General features: G+C 45.4%; 1 protein-coding gene across 1 annotated transcript in view; it reads right to left on the minus strand.

Annotated features, from left to right (window-relative positions):
- Positions 1 to 14,411, minus strand: part of TNFRSF21 (TNF receptor superfamily member 21) — a 91,131-nt gene that overhangs the window by 42,712 nt on the left and 34,008 nt on the right. The window contains exon 3 of the mRNA XM_018568043.1: positions 11,906 to 12,340. Coding sequence (XP_018423545.1) covers positions 11,906 to 12,340 — 435 coding nt within the window. The remainder of the gene's footprint in view (positions 1 to 11,905; positions 12,341 to 14,411) is intronic.

Here is a 14,411-nt window from a genome sequence, read left to right on the forward strand (position 1 = left end):
TTTAGGAGGGGCACCACTGGGTGTGTGGATGGAGAACTTCTCCCTTGAGAGGGGAGCAACTCTGAGCCTTTGCCCCAGGATAGAGAATGCCTTGCTTTCCCAATGCATGTGACCCTTTGTGAATAAATCTGAGCTGGATTTTTCACACCTATGGAGTTCTGGTGACTTAATTGTTGGCCATACCAGCTATGAGGAGTGCAGCTTAGAGCACTAAATCATTTTGACTGATATTTTTGGCCAACCATCGTTTCTGCATCTAGAACATTGTGACGGTCCTTCAGTTCTTTGCATCCATGTCAGTTCTTCTGAAAAAGGCCTGCATATGGCCAGGCGAAATTACGCTCGTTTTTGAGCCGACTGTCTGTTCCCAATTTCAGCAGTTTGTGGATGGGGAGATGGAAGGTTCCCTGAGGAATATAATTACAATGCATGCAAGGGCTTAAGGGCCTGGTTCACACCTATGCGATTTACCGTGCAAAACACAGATTCTCATTCAAGTCAATGGAGGCTGTTCACACCTTTGAATTGTGTCTTCGGGCGGTTTTCTCGTGCTTTTGGTCCTATAGACACCTTTATGCAGAGGGAACCGTACGATTTGTGCACAGTGATCGCACACACACAAAGAAAAAGAGAAAACGTGCAAAAAAAGCTGGTGTGAACCAGGCCTTAGGGAGTCATAGCTAAATATCTTGAATTGTAATGATCTCAAACTATAACTAAACCCCAAAAATAAAAATAAAAAGCCTGAAAAATGCCGGCACCATATCTAAGGACTGGTTAGCTGCAATATATTACATTTTTGGTTTTACCCTTCAGAGCAGGGGTGGGCAAACTCTGGCCCCCCAGCTGTGGTGAAACTACACATTCCATCATGCATCTTTCTCTGGGAGTCAGGTGTGTGGCTGTGAGAATATTGCAATGTCTCATGGGATTTGTAGTTCCACAACAGCTGGAGAATCTGGTTCTAATTATGTTGCGAATATGGCCAGCTTTACAACCTCGTCCTCTAGGCTAACACTTATCATAAACCTTACACACTTAGCAAAAAACAAATACTTGCCTCTCATTAGCTCCAGGTCCCATTTAGCTGTCAGTACTGAACACAATGGAGGTGATCGGACATGTGTCTCTGTCAAAGGACTGGATCTGTGTTCTGATCTGATCGGCTGGTTCTGCCTCATTGTTGCGCTTTGGCAGAGAGACCTTCTACTATGGCTGTCCCCAGGAGCCACCAACCAGAGGGGACCCCTCCATGATGACATGTAAGTATTAGCTTAGATAGGAGACTTAGGTCCACTTTAACTACTCAAATAATACAAAGCCTGAAGAGAATAATGACCAAAGATGGATGAGGAGGCAACAGGCAATTTCATTTTTGGGTGGCCCAGGTTCTTGGCTACCGGGATGTCTCTAGCACAGTGTACTGTATATCCAGAAGTAATCCAGACATCCCAACTCTCCCGGACGCTCCGGGAGTCTCCCGCTATCAGATAGCGGCTCCCGGACGCCCGGGAGAGAAACATTTCCTCCCGGAAAGGTTTATCTGCTCGATCGAGCAGATAAACCTTTCCCTGCGATCGTTTTTTTCTTTTCTTTTCCGACATTGGGAACCGCGGCCCGACCGTCAGTCAGAAAATAAAAAAGGCATACAAATGCATACGGTAGCTAGATTCCTATTGGCTATTCTCACTTTGCAATAGCCAATAGCAAACTAGATAATGCACCCGCCCACTGCTGCTGTCAACCAGCAGAAACACAAGGAATCCTCATCCACCCATTTACACAGGTGGCTAGCCCAGCGGGAAGTGCAAGCTTTGCGTAACAGACATGTGTAGTTTGGATGGCTTATTGGATCCGTCAGAGGAAAGACAAATAATTTCTGTGACATTTACAAACAAGAAAATCTTTGCTAACGGATTTTATTCAGGATGTGACCAGTAACAAGCTGGAAGATGACAGATTTATTGTGGTAACCTCTGTCTTGTGGTAAAAAACACGGGGATCTGAATGGTCAGACTGCTGTAAAATCTTCCTTTCACACAAAATATACAACCGCTATTTAGAGCTTGCTGGGTCATTTCCCCATGACGGTCTACGAGAAAGCAACAGAAAGTCCATTCTTATATCCGACCGACTATTCTGAAGTCCACCAACCTCCCAACATTTGGTCCTTTGCCTGACAACTACCAACCAAACATGAACCAATGACCCTCCTGCTTGGCATATAAAGGTCTGAGGCATCCTTCTGGTTGGAATATGATCATTTGAGACACCCGCCTACTTGGCGTATAAGAATCTGAGACAACATCCTGCTTGGCATATAAGAATTTGGGGCACCTGCCTGTTTGGCATCAGACATTGAGGGACCCACCTTTTTAGCATTTAGGAACCTGAAGCACCATCCTGCTTGGCACATGGTAATCTGATGCACCCCCTACTTGGCATGTAATTATGAGGCACCCTCCTGCTTGGCATGTGAGAATCCAAGGCACCCTCCTCCTTTTCCATTTAATCAAAGGCAGCCTCAAAAATGAGCATATGAATATCTGTTGCACCCTCCTGCTTGCCATAAGAGAATCTGAGGGACCCTCCTTTACATAAGAATGTGCAGCAACCTTCCTCTTGGCATATTAGAATATGACCCTTCTGAGGCACTCTACTACTTGGCATATGAGAATCTGAATCCTATGAAGCACTCTACTACTTGGCATATGAGAATCTGATCCTTCTGAAGCACTCTACTACTTGGCATATGAGAATCTGATCCTTCTGAAGCACTCTACTTGGCAAATGAGAATCTAATCCCCATGAAGCACTCTACTACTTGGCATATAAGAATCTGAGCCTTCTGAGGCACTCTACTACTTGGCATATGAGAATCTGTCACACATGAATCTGAGGTGTCCTCCTGCCTGGCCATAGCATTGCTTCTCTATCTTTAAACATGTCTCCTGTCCTGACCTTATTTGCAGTAGAAGCAGTGTCAGGGCTGGTGAATAGTATGGGTACTGGTGGTTTCTTTACAGGCCATGGTTCCTAATGATGTTTTAGGTGCTGTCCACAATCTCCTTTAGGAAAAGGTGCTCACACAGTCCAGCCTAAAATGGAGCTTATTAAATCAAAATCCTTGCTTCATCTGAAGGCTGAAACCCGATTTATTTTCCGCTGGTAATGGCTCCGAATTTCTTTGCTCGGCCTTCTGCAAATCACCTCCAGCGTGACAAGGATGCGGCTGAGCTGTTCATCAGGGGACATCATGCCCATCCGTAGTTCGGGGGTTCGCTATAGTTTCTCTGTATTTCACTTTTGAGTCTGTTTGGGGGCATTTCACATCACGGCATGAGCGTTACTATTTTTGAAGACGACGGAACCCGGGAATGAAGTGGGCAATTTCAAAAGTATTATCCTGTCTATAGTCTGTAGTTACTATGGGAACCGTAGCCGGTAGCCAATAATGCAGCACGGAGGGTTCATGTATGATTCGGCAAAGCAGCGCGGTGCTTTCGGTATAAATCTACTTTTGTAAGTGCCCTGAAAAAAATAATTTGAGTATTAACCCTTCACAAACTAGAAAGTTCCATGACTGTGCTTTCAAAGTGTCTCAGTGTTTCCATGCCCTTTATCATCCTCATCCGATTGCCGATTGATTTGGGATGTTTGTGTCAGCGTGGCAACCCATAGCAGAATCACCAGACATTGAGGACCCTATTTAAAGTGGAATGACACCCTCTTATGCTATACCGCCAAGGAAGGTACCATCTTGCCATGGTGATAGACATGTGATTACTGATGACACCAGCCATTTTCATAGGAACATTTAGATGCAAACATCTGGACAGAACAATCAATAATGCCATCAGAGATTTGACGAACGCTGTTCGAAATTTCATTTGATTTCAACAGTTTTGAAATGAACTGAGTTTTCTTCACTGAGAGAATTTTGTTCATTCAACAAAAAGTTTCCATCAACAAAAAGGTTGATTGATTTGACCCCATTAACTATTGGAAAATCAAATGCATGTTCCAAAAACTGATATTTTTTAAACAAAATTCTACTGGTGTATGGCCAGCTTAACTGATAACAGTCAGCAGAGAACCCAGGAAGTTATCAGCTCGCTACATTTCTGGCAGGATCAACAGGTACAAATTTAGCACTTTTCAGGCAGATATAACAAAATGCTTCCAAATGGTTTACTTAACAGACCAAAAGTAAGCAAATGTGAAAAGTTTGCCGTTATAGTTTACACACACACACACTTTAAACTGTGGCTAAGTGTCTCTTTGAGGACCCGTTCACACTGTAGAATTGCATCAAGCACATGCTAATGCGTGTTCTGGGCACAGTGCACCTAGCATGATGTACTGTGTGTCAGATACATTGCATTGACATACACTTGAGGGGTACCCCCAAGCCTCCTCCCAGCGGCCATGCCACTACATTTTGCACTGCAACACGCGGAACTACGGTACCTCACATTGCCCTGTGCTGCACTGCACACCCACTGGGAGATCTATCAGGGCCATTCAAATGAATGGCATTGCACTTAGTGCATGGTACCACATGCTCTGCGCGCTGTGTGGTAACGTGCACTTAGCACAACGTTACAATGTGACCGGGCCCTGAAACTAGAAGTGACAGGACGTCGGGACTCATCACTATTGCTCTGCTTTGTGCAGTTGGGAACTCGATCAGGATAATATCATTTTTGGTGTCCCTAGCCAGTAGCTGATACAGCCTGCCAACGTCAGTGGGACACATTTGTTCACAGGTAATATCCTCCACATATACACTACACTGCACATACACACTCTAATATTTCATTGGAGCTTTGATTACGGCACGCATTCGCCGTGGCATCGTTTTGATAACCTTATACAATGTCACAACATTTATTTCCATCCAGAGTTGCATTCATTTTTCCCCAAGATCTTGTAGTGATGATGGGAGTGTCGGAGCACTGTGTAAATTCTTCTCCAGCACATCCCATAGATTCTCAATGGGGTTAAGGTCTGGACTCTGTGGTGGCCAATCCATGTGTGACAATGATGTCTCATGCTCCCTGAACCACTCCTTCACAATCTGAGCCCGATGAATCCTGGCATTGCCTTCTTGGAATATGCCCAATGTGCCATCAGGGAAGAAAAAAAAATCCATTGATGGAAAAAACCTGGTCATTCTGTATATTCAGGTAGGCAGCTGACCTCACTGTTTGGGAACATGAACCTAGACCTGACCAACTGAAGCAACCCCAGATCATAACACTGACCTAAATCCAGGTGGTGACTATTTTTTGGGCCAGGCAGTGTATATCTATGTACATTACCCTTTACCATTCTTCGCTCCCTCATACGCTCACCCTTCTGTATAAAGCACTTCAGATGAAACAAAGCTAAAAGAGAATTGTAATGTTCTCCCCGTCTACTCATTAGCAGAGAGGTATGTTTCCTGTCATGTCGCTTCCACAATTTATGATGTCTAATAGCATTAGCTTTATATTCATGTTCTCCCGCAATGCCCTGGGGAAAGGGCTTTATGAGAGTCATTCTGAATGTTTTGCGTTACGGATGAATAGCTGAGCTATGCTGGGGCGAGGCAGGATTGAACCGGCTGTGTGGGCCTTTAGATGTGGGCGTCATATTTTTTACCGAGAGGTTAAGAACACACGGTCTGGGTACAAGTGCTTTTGTTTTTCTTCTTATTCGTTTCCCATGCTTCACTTGTGTTTTCACGGGAATAACCTTCGCTGCTCTCTACAAGCATTCTACTAAAAAAAGTGTACCTGTCATCACAGCAAAAAATTACACACAGGCAGATGCTACCTCCACATGTCAAAACCATCAATATCTCCAAAAGATACAGCTAAACGTATATTTTCCTATAAGGGCCTGTTCACACGACGTCTGTATTCTGTGCTGACCTGATCCGTACGCTCCTGCACTAAATATGCATCCCAATGTATCCCTATGTGTTTTATGGGCTACAGTTCTCACGTGCGCAGTGCGTTCCGTTCCTGACCGGACAAAATGTGACATGCAGTATTTTTTCAGTCAGGAAACGCACAAACGCGTCAAAAACGCAACGAAAACGGAACACAATGCAGCTAAGCAAAAAAATAAAAATGTATTCTTGCTCCACTTTTTATGATGTCATCATCGTTGGACTTCCTGGTTGTGGTGGAGCATCAGAGGGAAAACCAACAGTCATGACTAACATGGTCCTGGACATTGAGTGAACAGCCTATTTGCCTTTAGTAAATCAACCCCCTTGTGACTAGGTTTGGTCACGTGACTGGCGATTGTTGGGGCCCAGAACAGTTTATTGAAGGTATGAGGGAGGTATATAGGTATAGTAAGTAAGTATTCCCTGACATTAAGGGTTGTTTTATATATATCTATTCCAGCAAGACTGCAAGCATGAACACCAAAAGAAGCCGCCGTTCACAAGCCCACAATCCACCCATTTCTATGGAAGTAGGAGGTGGCTGAATGGGGCATGTCCATGCTCCTCACATGTAGAAAACGGAAGAGCCAGCTGCACTCCAATGATAAGAATGGCAAAGCTTTATTGTTCCAGACAAGAGCATAGAAGGTCCATCCAGACCCTCCTTAGGTGACACATTTCACCCAGAAATGGCTTAGTTGTAGAGAAAGTTCTCTGGGTGACCAGGTGAAACGCGCTGGTGGGGAAGGTTTGGATCCTTCTGTAAGAATGAACACCAGGGGAAGTTCACAAGCCCACAATCCAACCATTTCCATGGAAGTAGGAGGTGGTTGAACGGAGCAGGGTCATAACACACAAGGAGGCCGGGCACAGGGGGGCCCGGCAAGGACATCCCTGATGCCCAGCGGGCCGCCATGGCATCTCATGCTGCCGGCTGTCACTAGCGGCTGTGAAGAACGTGCTGCTGTTCAGATCAACGACAGTGATCTGTGCAGAAGTGCGTTCCTCTCCACAGCCGCTGCGGAGTCAGTGAGAGCCAGCAGCAGCGGTGGAGGAGGCTTGACTCGGCAGTGGAGGAGGCGGGGCCCGGGCTCGGCAGCAGAGGAGGGTTGGGGCCCGGTGACAGAGGAGGCAGGCTCGGAAGAGGCGGGCCCGACGACTGAGGAGGCGGGGCCCATCACCGACGGTGGAGGAAGAGGAGGCGGACAGGTAAGGAGTGTGACCAGCCCATCTGAGACCCTGCGGTGGGCTGGTTACACTCTCTATGGCGGGCTCTGCAGGGTCACCCTCAGGTGGGCTGTGTGGGATCTCAAGCGGGCTCTGCAAGCGGTGTAACTAGAGATCACAGTGCCCCATACAAAATGTTTCTATGGTGCCCTGTGATTTCAAGTTACGCCCCTGGAGCGAAGCACGTAGTAAAAACGGAAGAGCCAGCCGCACTCCAATGACATCAACAATGGCAAAGCTTTATTGTTGCAGACTAAATCAGAGAAGGTCCGTCAAGACCCTCCTTAGATGACCGGTTTTACCCAGAAATGGCTTAGTTGCAGAGACAGTTCTACGGGTGAAATCACACCGGTGGGGAATGTCTGGGTGGACCTTCTGTGATCAAAGATTTGGCATTGCTGATGTCATTGGAGTGCAGCCGGCCCTTGCATTTCACACATAAATACAAATGTAATGCTTAAAATCGCTGATCTGCTCTTAGCAAGGTTCTACACTGCAAAAACTTGAAATCCTGTTTGTCATAATAAAATCAAATAAAAGCTCATATTTAACCTTGGTATTGAAAGATATAAAATGATATAACTATTGCGGCATGGCGGTTTCATGACACAACGCACAAGAGGCAGCGTGTGGGTTGTAAAGCTCCCGCAATTATCACAATGTAACACACATGGAGGGTAATTTTCCTGTTACTCACACTACTCAGTGATGTCATAATGTCCACAATTCTCGGAATTCCATGAGGATATATCAATTATAAAAACAGTGAGACGTCTGCTGTGATCACACCATGCTAATTAATATTACACTGCAAATTGCATCAGAGGGGAGCGGACTCATGAACAGAGAATGCAGAACGCGGAGAAGACTAAGACGGGATTTACAAGAAAAACCTAATCCAGTCATTAAAAATAAATCAGGGTTGGAAAAAAACAAAACAAAACAAAAAACTGATGTAGGAGTTCAGGAGGCAATTACAGAAGACCTCTGCTCCACGTGTATAAGCAGGTTCTATAGCTTTCTTCTAATAAGCATGAAAGCCAGGATTCTGCAAGATTTACATTTCTACTTCATTTAGGAACTCAGTGTCTGTCCCGGCCCATCTCCTGTGCTTCATATTGGTCCATAAAATGTGATGGTTTGCCCATTGATGGAGGCGGGCCAAGCAGCATTACATAGATAAAGTTACACTTTATGGGACTTGTCTATCTCTGTCTCCCAGAGAAATATAGAAGAGCAGGCAGGTTACAAGCATGACAATCAAACCAAAAATTACTTAAATGGAACAATTATTTTCAAATGGTTAATCCAGGGGTGCCCACAATTTTTGTGTTAAGATCTACTTTTCAAATGACGAGCTACATGAGATCTACCAATGAAGGAAAAAAAAAAAACTCTGGCTGTCTCTCCTTGCTCATCCTCCTAGCGGTCTCTCGTCTCTCTCCTGGCTGCCTCTCCTCGAGCTCGCTCTCTGTCTCTCTCTCTCTCCCCTGGCTGTCTCTCCCCGCTCTCTCTCCTGGCTCCCCTTGCTGTATTTGGCAGCAGGCTGTGTAAAATATTCTTTGATGTAATATATAGCACTTCAACCACCAGTATCCACCAGAAAGGTGTCAGGGAGCTCGGCTCAGCAGACTCAGGCTAATAGGTAATCATGTGTGCACAGCTAAATGGGGCCGCCATTCACACCCTTCCTGATCTACCAGCATCAGCTTTGAGAGCTACTGGTAGATCACGATCTACCTAATGGGCACCCCTGGGTTAATTTGTTCAAATATTCTTTCTCTGGAAGACTGCAGTTTCCACATATTTACTAGTCTAATAATGTGGTGGTCAACTTATTTGATAATTGGGGGTCTCAAGTATGGCCCTGACATTAACAAAGAGGTACATTTTATTCAGTGTAATGCTTAAGAAGCCGGACAAGGACTGTGGGGGTCACTGCAATAGATGAGACTGCAGACGTGCTACAGGAGATGGCCAGAGACTGCAGACGTGCTACAGGAGATGGCCAGAGACTGCAGACGTGCTACAGGAGATGGCCAGAGACTGCAGGCGTGCTACAGGAGATGGCCAGAGACTGCAGGCGTGCTACAAGAGATGCTCAAGAACCTTGAGCAAACACTTTTATGGGATCCTAGTTGGGCACAAGGGGTCCAATAGCGTTTTATATCAACATCTGTACTGCTGACCTGTGCGCTTCTTTAAGGCAAAGGGAAGTATGAAAAGCGAAGGATCCAGAGCAGCCTTTCTCAAGCAGGGTTCCTCCAGAGGTTGCTGGGTGTTCCCGAAACAATGAGCAACTCCTACCTCTCAGACAAGTTGCCACTGACACCACAATCTTTTCAGCTATCTGTAAGGGGTAGCATTCTTCCTTCCCACAAACCACCAATGTAAGGGGCCTTTTTTCCACTGTACCCCATTCTGCTCCACTAACCACCAATGTTACAAAGCACTATTCTGACCCAGGGGTGTGGAATTCCTATCGCCAAGACAGGCAGTTTCGGGCGAGTAGTTTTTTTCTACATTTAGCCCGGCTGCGGGCAAGCAGCACGGCTAAATGTAGTGTGGGAGCCGTTTTGTACGAGTGATTTTAAAGGGCTGTGCAGCCGTCCAAAAATCACTTGTAACCTGCCTGAATCTCACTCCCCCTCTCCTCCCCCCTCCATCTCCAGCGGCCGGCCGGCCGTGTACCGCTCCCAGCTGCCTGTCTCTCTGCACCTGGGCTTCCTTTTTGCCCTAGTCTTCGCCCCCCCTCTTGTGGGGGATTGATGACCACGGCAAATTAGGTTAGAGAGCATGGAGCAAGGCAGAGAACGGTTCTCTACTCTGCTCCATGTGTGCAGTGACACAGGAATGCAGCCTTCCTGTCACAGGAGAAATAGCACAGTGCTGTGCTAGAACTCCTGTGTTGGAGGTGACAGGGTCAATAAAGAGAACCTGTCACCTCCAAAAGCTATCACACAAGGGCTTGTTACCCTTGTGTGATAGCAATAAAGTCAAGTAAAAAATAAAATATATAAAACACTTAAAAATGTAAACATAAAATTGGAAAAAATAATAAAAATGTAAATACATAAAAATAGAAGAAAAAAAAGTCGATAAAGTAAAAAAATAAAATAATGAAAAAAAAAAATATTACAAAAGCAAAAAAAAAAAGTTAAAAACTAAAAAATTAAAACCAATCCCTATCATCTGCATGCGAATAAACGAATGCATGGGGCATTGTGCGAGTGGAGTGGGCGATCCGTTACCACACGGCAATCGTGCCCAAAACCGCGTGGATGGCCGGGCGGTCACAGAATCTCACACCACCGCCGATCACGCTGGCAGTGCCATTATTGTCTAACAGCACCCCAGTCGCACAAGGAAGATTGCGCAGTTTCCCGCCACAATAACGGCCGTGCAAATGCACATAATCGCGATTGAAAACATTCCGAGATTACCACGCGGTTGTAACCCCATTGAAATCAATGAGGCCGCGAGGCAACCGTACACGGCCTCACCCAAGTCTGCACCCGCCCCAAACGGTAAATTCACTTTCCCAAGTACTTTGGAAAAATGGAATTACCCGCACAAATCTGGTCCAGACACCATGCCCCCCACTATACTTACCTTTCAGGGAACGGTCCTTCCCATCCGCCAGTATGGGTGTACTATCTGCACCTGTGCCATTGTAATCTGAATTTCGCTCTCAAAATTCAAGCACTCGTTGGTCGGCGCAGTCATCTGACGGCACTAACCAACGAGAAGCTCTTCTTGGCATTGCTAAATACGGTTATGGTTAATTTTTTTCTTTTTTTGTATCAGGACAAGTAGATTTTCATGAGGGACAAGTAGATCAGGCCCCCTGCTATAGTCCTTGGACAAGTAGTTTTTTTTTTAAATTTCCACACCCCTGTGACCACCATTGTAATGGGGACTACATTATCCACCAATGTATGGGAGAAGTATAGTTTTTATGGTCTGCATTTTTTTTGACCATTAATCTTGTTCCAATATTCTAAATACAACAAATGCCTTATCCTTTTATGGATCATTATATTCACAACTTACATTTCACACTATTGTTCTGTGAGAGCTATAGATATAATTATTAGCAGAGGTTCAATGAGACCTAGTTATTTCAAGGGTTCCTTCATGGTAAAAAGGTTGAGAAAGGATCGTGGGTCGTCTGTGTTGTTCTGTTTGTCTATTCCCCCTTTTGTTTCGGTGTCTGCCTGTCTGAGTTTCCCCCGTTATACTGTTACATGCACTATGCCGCTGGAGTTGACAACTACAATTTTTGATGCACGAAGTGCAAAGATACGTTAGTGGTGGTAGAGGCTCGGACCTTTTCCCAGCTTTACCTTTGATGGGGTTTGTTCTCATTCCTTTATGTTTGTACTTTATATGAAAATGTGCTCAATAAAAACTTAATGCAAAGAAAAAAGGTTGAGAAAGGCTGAACTAGAGCAAGCAATCCTTTATGATCATATTATCAATAATAATTCCTATACTCATCGGCATCTAGGGCTGCTAATGCCGTGCACATGTTATAGTCGGGCGGAACTTTTATAAATGAACCTCAAAGTATCCATATGCAAAATCAGATATGTCTAGCAACATGACAAGTCTCTTTTGCATATGGCAAACCAGTTTTCAGCTGTGATATTTCCTTTTCTTCCAAGTGCAGATAAGAAAAGAAAAGCAGCTATTGGACTGGTTGCTATTTCTTTCACTGTTATGTTTTCCACTTACCATGTCCATTACAGTAGTAGATCCATTTCTCTCGGTTCTGGGTCACGGCTGTGGTCTTCTTGAAGCCAGCTTTCTCCACAATAGAACTTGGATCCTGCTTTGGTCCTTTTTTGAGTGTGCGTGAGCTTTTCCTGACGCTACAAACCACAATGATCACAAGTACGAGCAGCAAAAAAAGTACAATCATCCAAGGTAAGTGCTCATTAATGTCAAAATGGTGTGGGACTTGTCGTGGAGGCCCCCGCTTGGTGGTCTTAAAGACCGTGTTCTTAAGTCCTTCCCCTCCGCCTTTCGCCACCCCTGGCGGCTGGGCCCCTTCCATCAGCTGGGGAGGCTTCTCATGAGGTCTTTGATGGTGTCCTGCTCCCGGGTCTTCAGTCATGTTCAAGTATCTAGTTTCATTCTTTTCAGTTTCGTTGTAAACATCTGTGGGCTCTGAAACACGAGCAGAGACGATGTATTAGTTAGAAGTAAGGGGAGAACTTGAGAGCATTAACAAACGTGTAGGCTGTTGGTCTAATGAACAACTAAACTCCGACCTCAGACTTCCTTGTATAAACTCGGGAGTGAGCCAAACGCTCCTAATTATAGCACAAGTAATCTTTCATATAGGCTGAGGTGGAACGGCTTGATGATCTCACTCATTTACATTGGCAGGCAACAGAGCCGAAGACCGGCCGGGAAAACCACACACACCTGCTGGAAGGCAAATTTAGGAGATCAGAAGCAAATGTCAGGTAAAGTATATGAAAGGAACTTTCTGTGAGGACATAAAAGAAAAAAAACACATTTCTTTAAAGAAAAACCTCCTCAAAAAGAAGATAAGCTTTTCCAGCACTTACAATGGCCACTATCTGTTTGTAAAATCGGTGATAATAGTAACTCGTGTTCAGCATCCCCAAAGCTAAATCCTACACAAAGAACTCGGATTTTATAAAACTTATCCTTGCAGGGGCGCTACCCCAGCACTGCACGGATTAAAGGAGAACTATGAGGTGAGTGAAAATCACTCAGCCTCATAATCTGAGCCGACCAATGAAACTGTCACAGGTCGGCTCAGTAGATCGGGAAGTGAGCGAACACATACCGGCGCTCGCTCACTTCTCGATCTATCCGTGCAGAGAGCCGTGACCGTCACTCACGGTTCCCTGCAGGGATTCCCCCTTCCCTGTCCAATCCTCCAGCGCTGACTGACGGAAAGAACGTGGGAGGGGGAGGGTACAGATGGCTCTGACTCCAGATAGGTCAGAGCCAGCTGTCACTCACGCAGCTGGCTCTGTCGTTCCGACGTCTCAGTATACCGCGAGCTAGACGGGAGGACGCTAGTTTGTGTTCTCCCGTTACCCTAAGGAGAACTATAGGGAAAAGCCCTAACCCCATAGTTCTCCTTTAAGTGCTCGTTTTTGTCTAGGGGCCAGAAAAAAAAGAAGATATACTCACTTGATCCTCGAGCAGTCAGTGCTCACCACACTCCCCTTCCACTCCAGCATGTCCCTTGGCATCCACACATCTAATGCAGGTCAATGGACCCGCATAATGACGTCAGCGGTCCTTAGACCGCCCTAGCCTGGGGGAGAAAAGTCTGCGTGGAGTGGTCTGGCAGCCAGGTAGGATCAAGGATCAGGTGAGTACAAACCTTGCAGTGCAGGGGTAGCCCCACTAAAATGGTTATTATTGTAAGTCTTGGAGTTCCTCTTTAAAATGTTTATAGTGAAAAATATTGAATCCTGGAAACATTACGGAGTTAATGTGTAATGACAGGGTGTAGTTTTCCTTGTTTTATTTCACATGCCGCTCCACTAAAAATGGCAGTTGCGTCAATCTATTTTAACAGGCAGTACTGTGCTCTGGCACCCAAGGCAAAGATGCCAAGATGGATGGAGCTTGCCTATCCATACATGCAGTGCAGGGTGCAGACATGACAGCTGCTGGCGACTGGCCCTAAGATTACTAGCTTTTGATCTATGGAAACCAACATGGATGGGGAGGTGGGGCTGAGTGATGTGTTGTGTTAGGTTAGTGAGATTTAGTCATAATGATCATGCTGAAACAGGGGCAAGCTTTCACTATTCGATGGCAGGAGCCTGAGCATTGTACTAGTGACCCGCTGATCGCGGTTGCAAAGCTCTGCAAGCTCCAATGCAAAAAAATGAAAGTGCACATTTTTACTTTGATCACTGTGGGTGCATCTATTCCATTTTTTGTCCAAAAGGTAGACTATGCCTTTAATTTAATGAAAAATATGAACCAGCCCCTCCTGCCTAAATGGATGTATTGGGTTTACAACTCCTTCAAACCTTATCTGAAACTACATGTCCACAGGGTGACAATGCTGCTGTGCGATTTAACTGCAGAACGACCAGCGTTAACGGTGTGATCTCACTGTAGACGATGTGGCATTGCCAGCTCACTACGCTAGTTAGGAGCTCACTGGATTTTTGGCACATCAGCAGCTAATTCTCTGAACTTGCCGATCTCTAAATGAACTTTGTGGTTTCCCCTGGGG

Source organism: Nanorana parkeri, unplaced genomic scaffold (genome assembly GCF_000935625.1).
Source record: "Nanorana parkeri isolate BGI_ZX_2015 unplaced genomic scaffold, ASM93562v1 scaffold1129, whole genome shotgun sequence".
In the NCBI taxonomy this organism is placed as follows: domain Eukaryota; kingdom Metazoa; phylum Chordata; class Amphibia; order Anura; family Dicroglossidae; genus Nanorana; species Nanorana parkeri.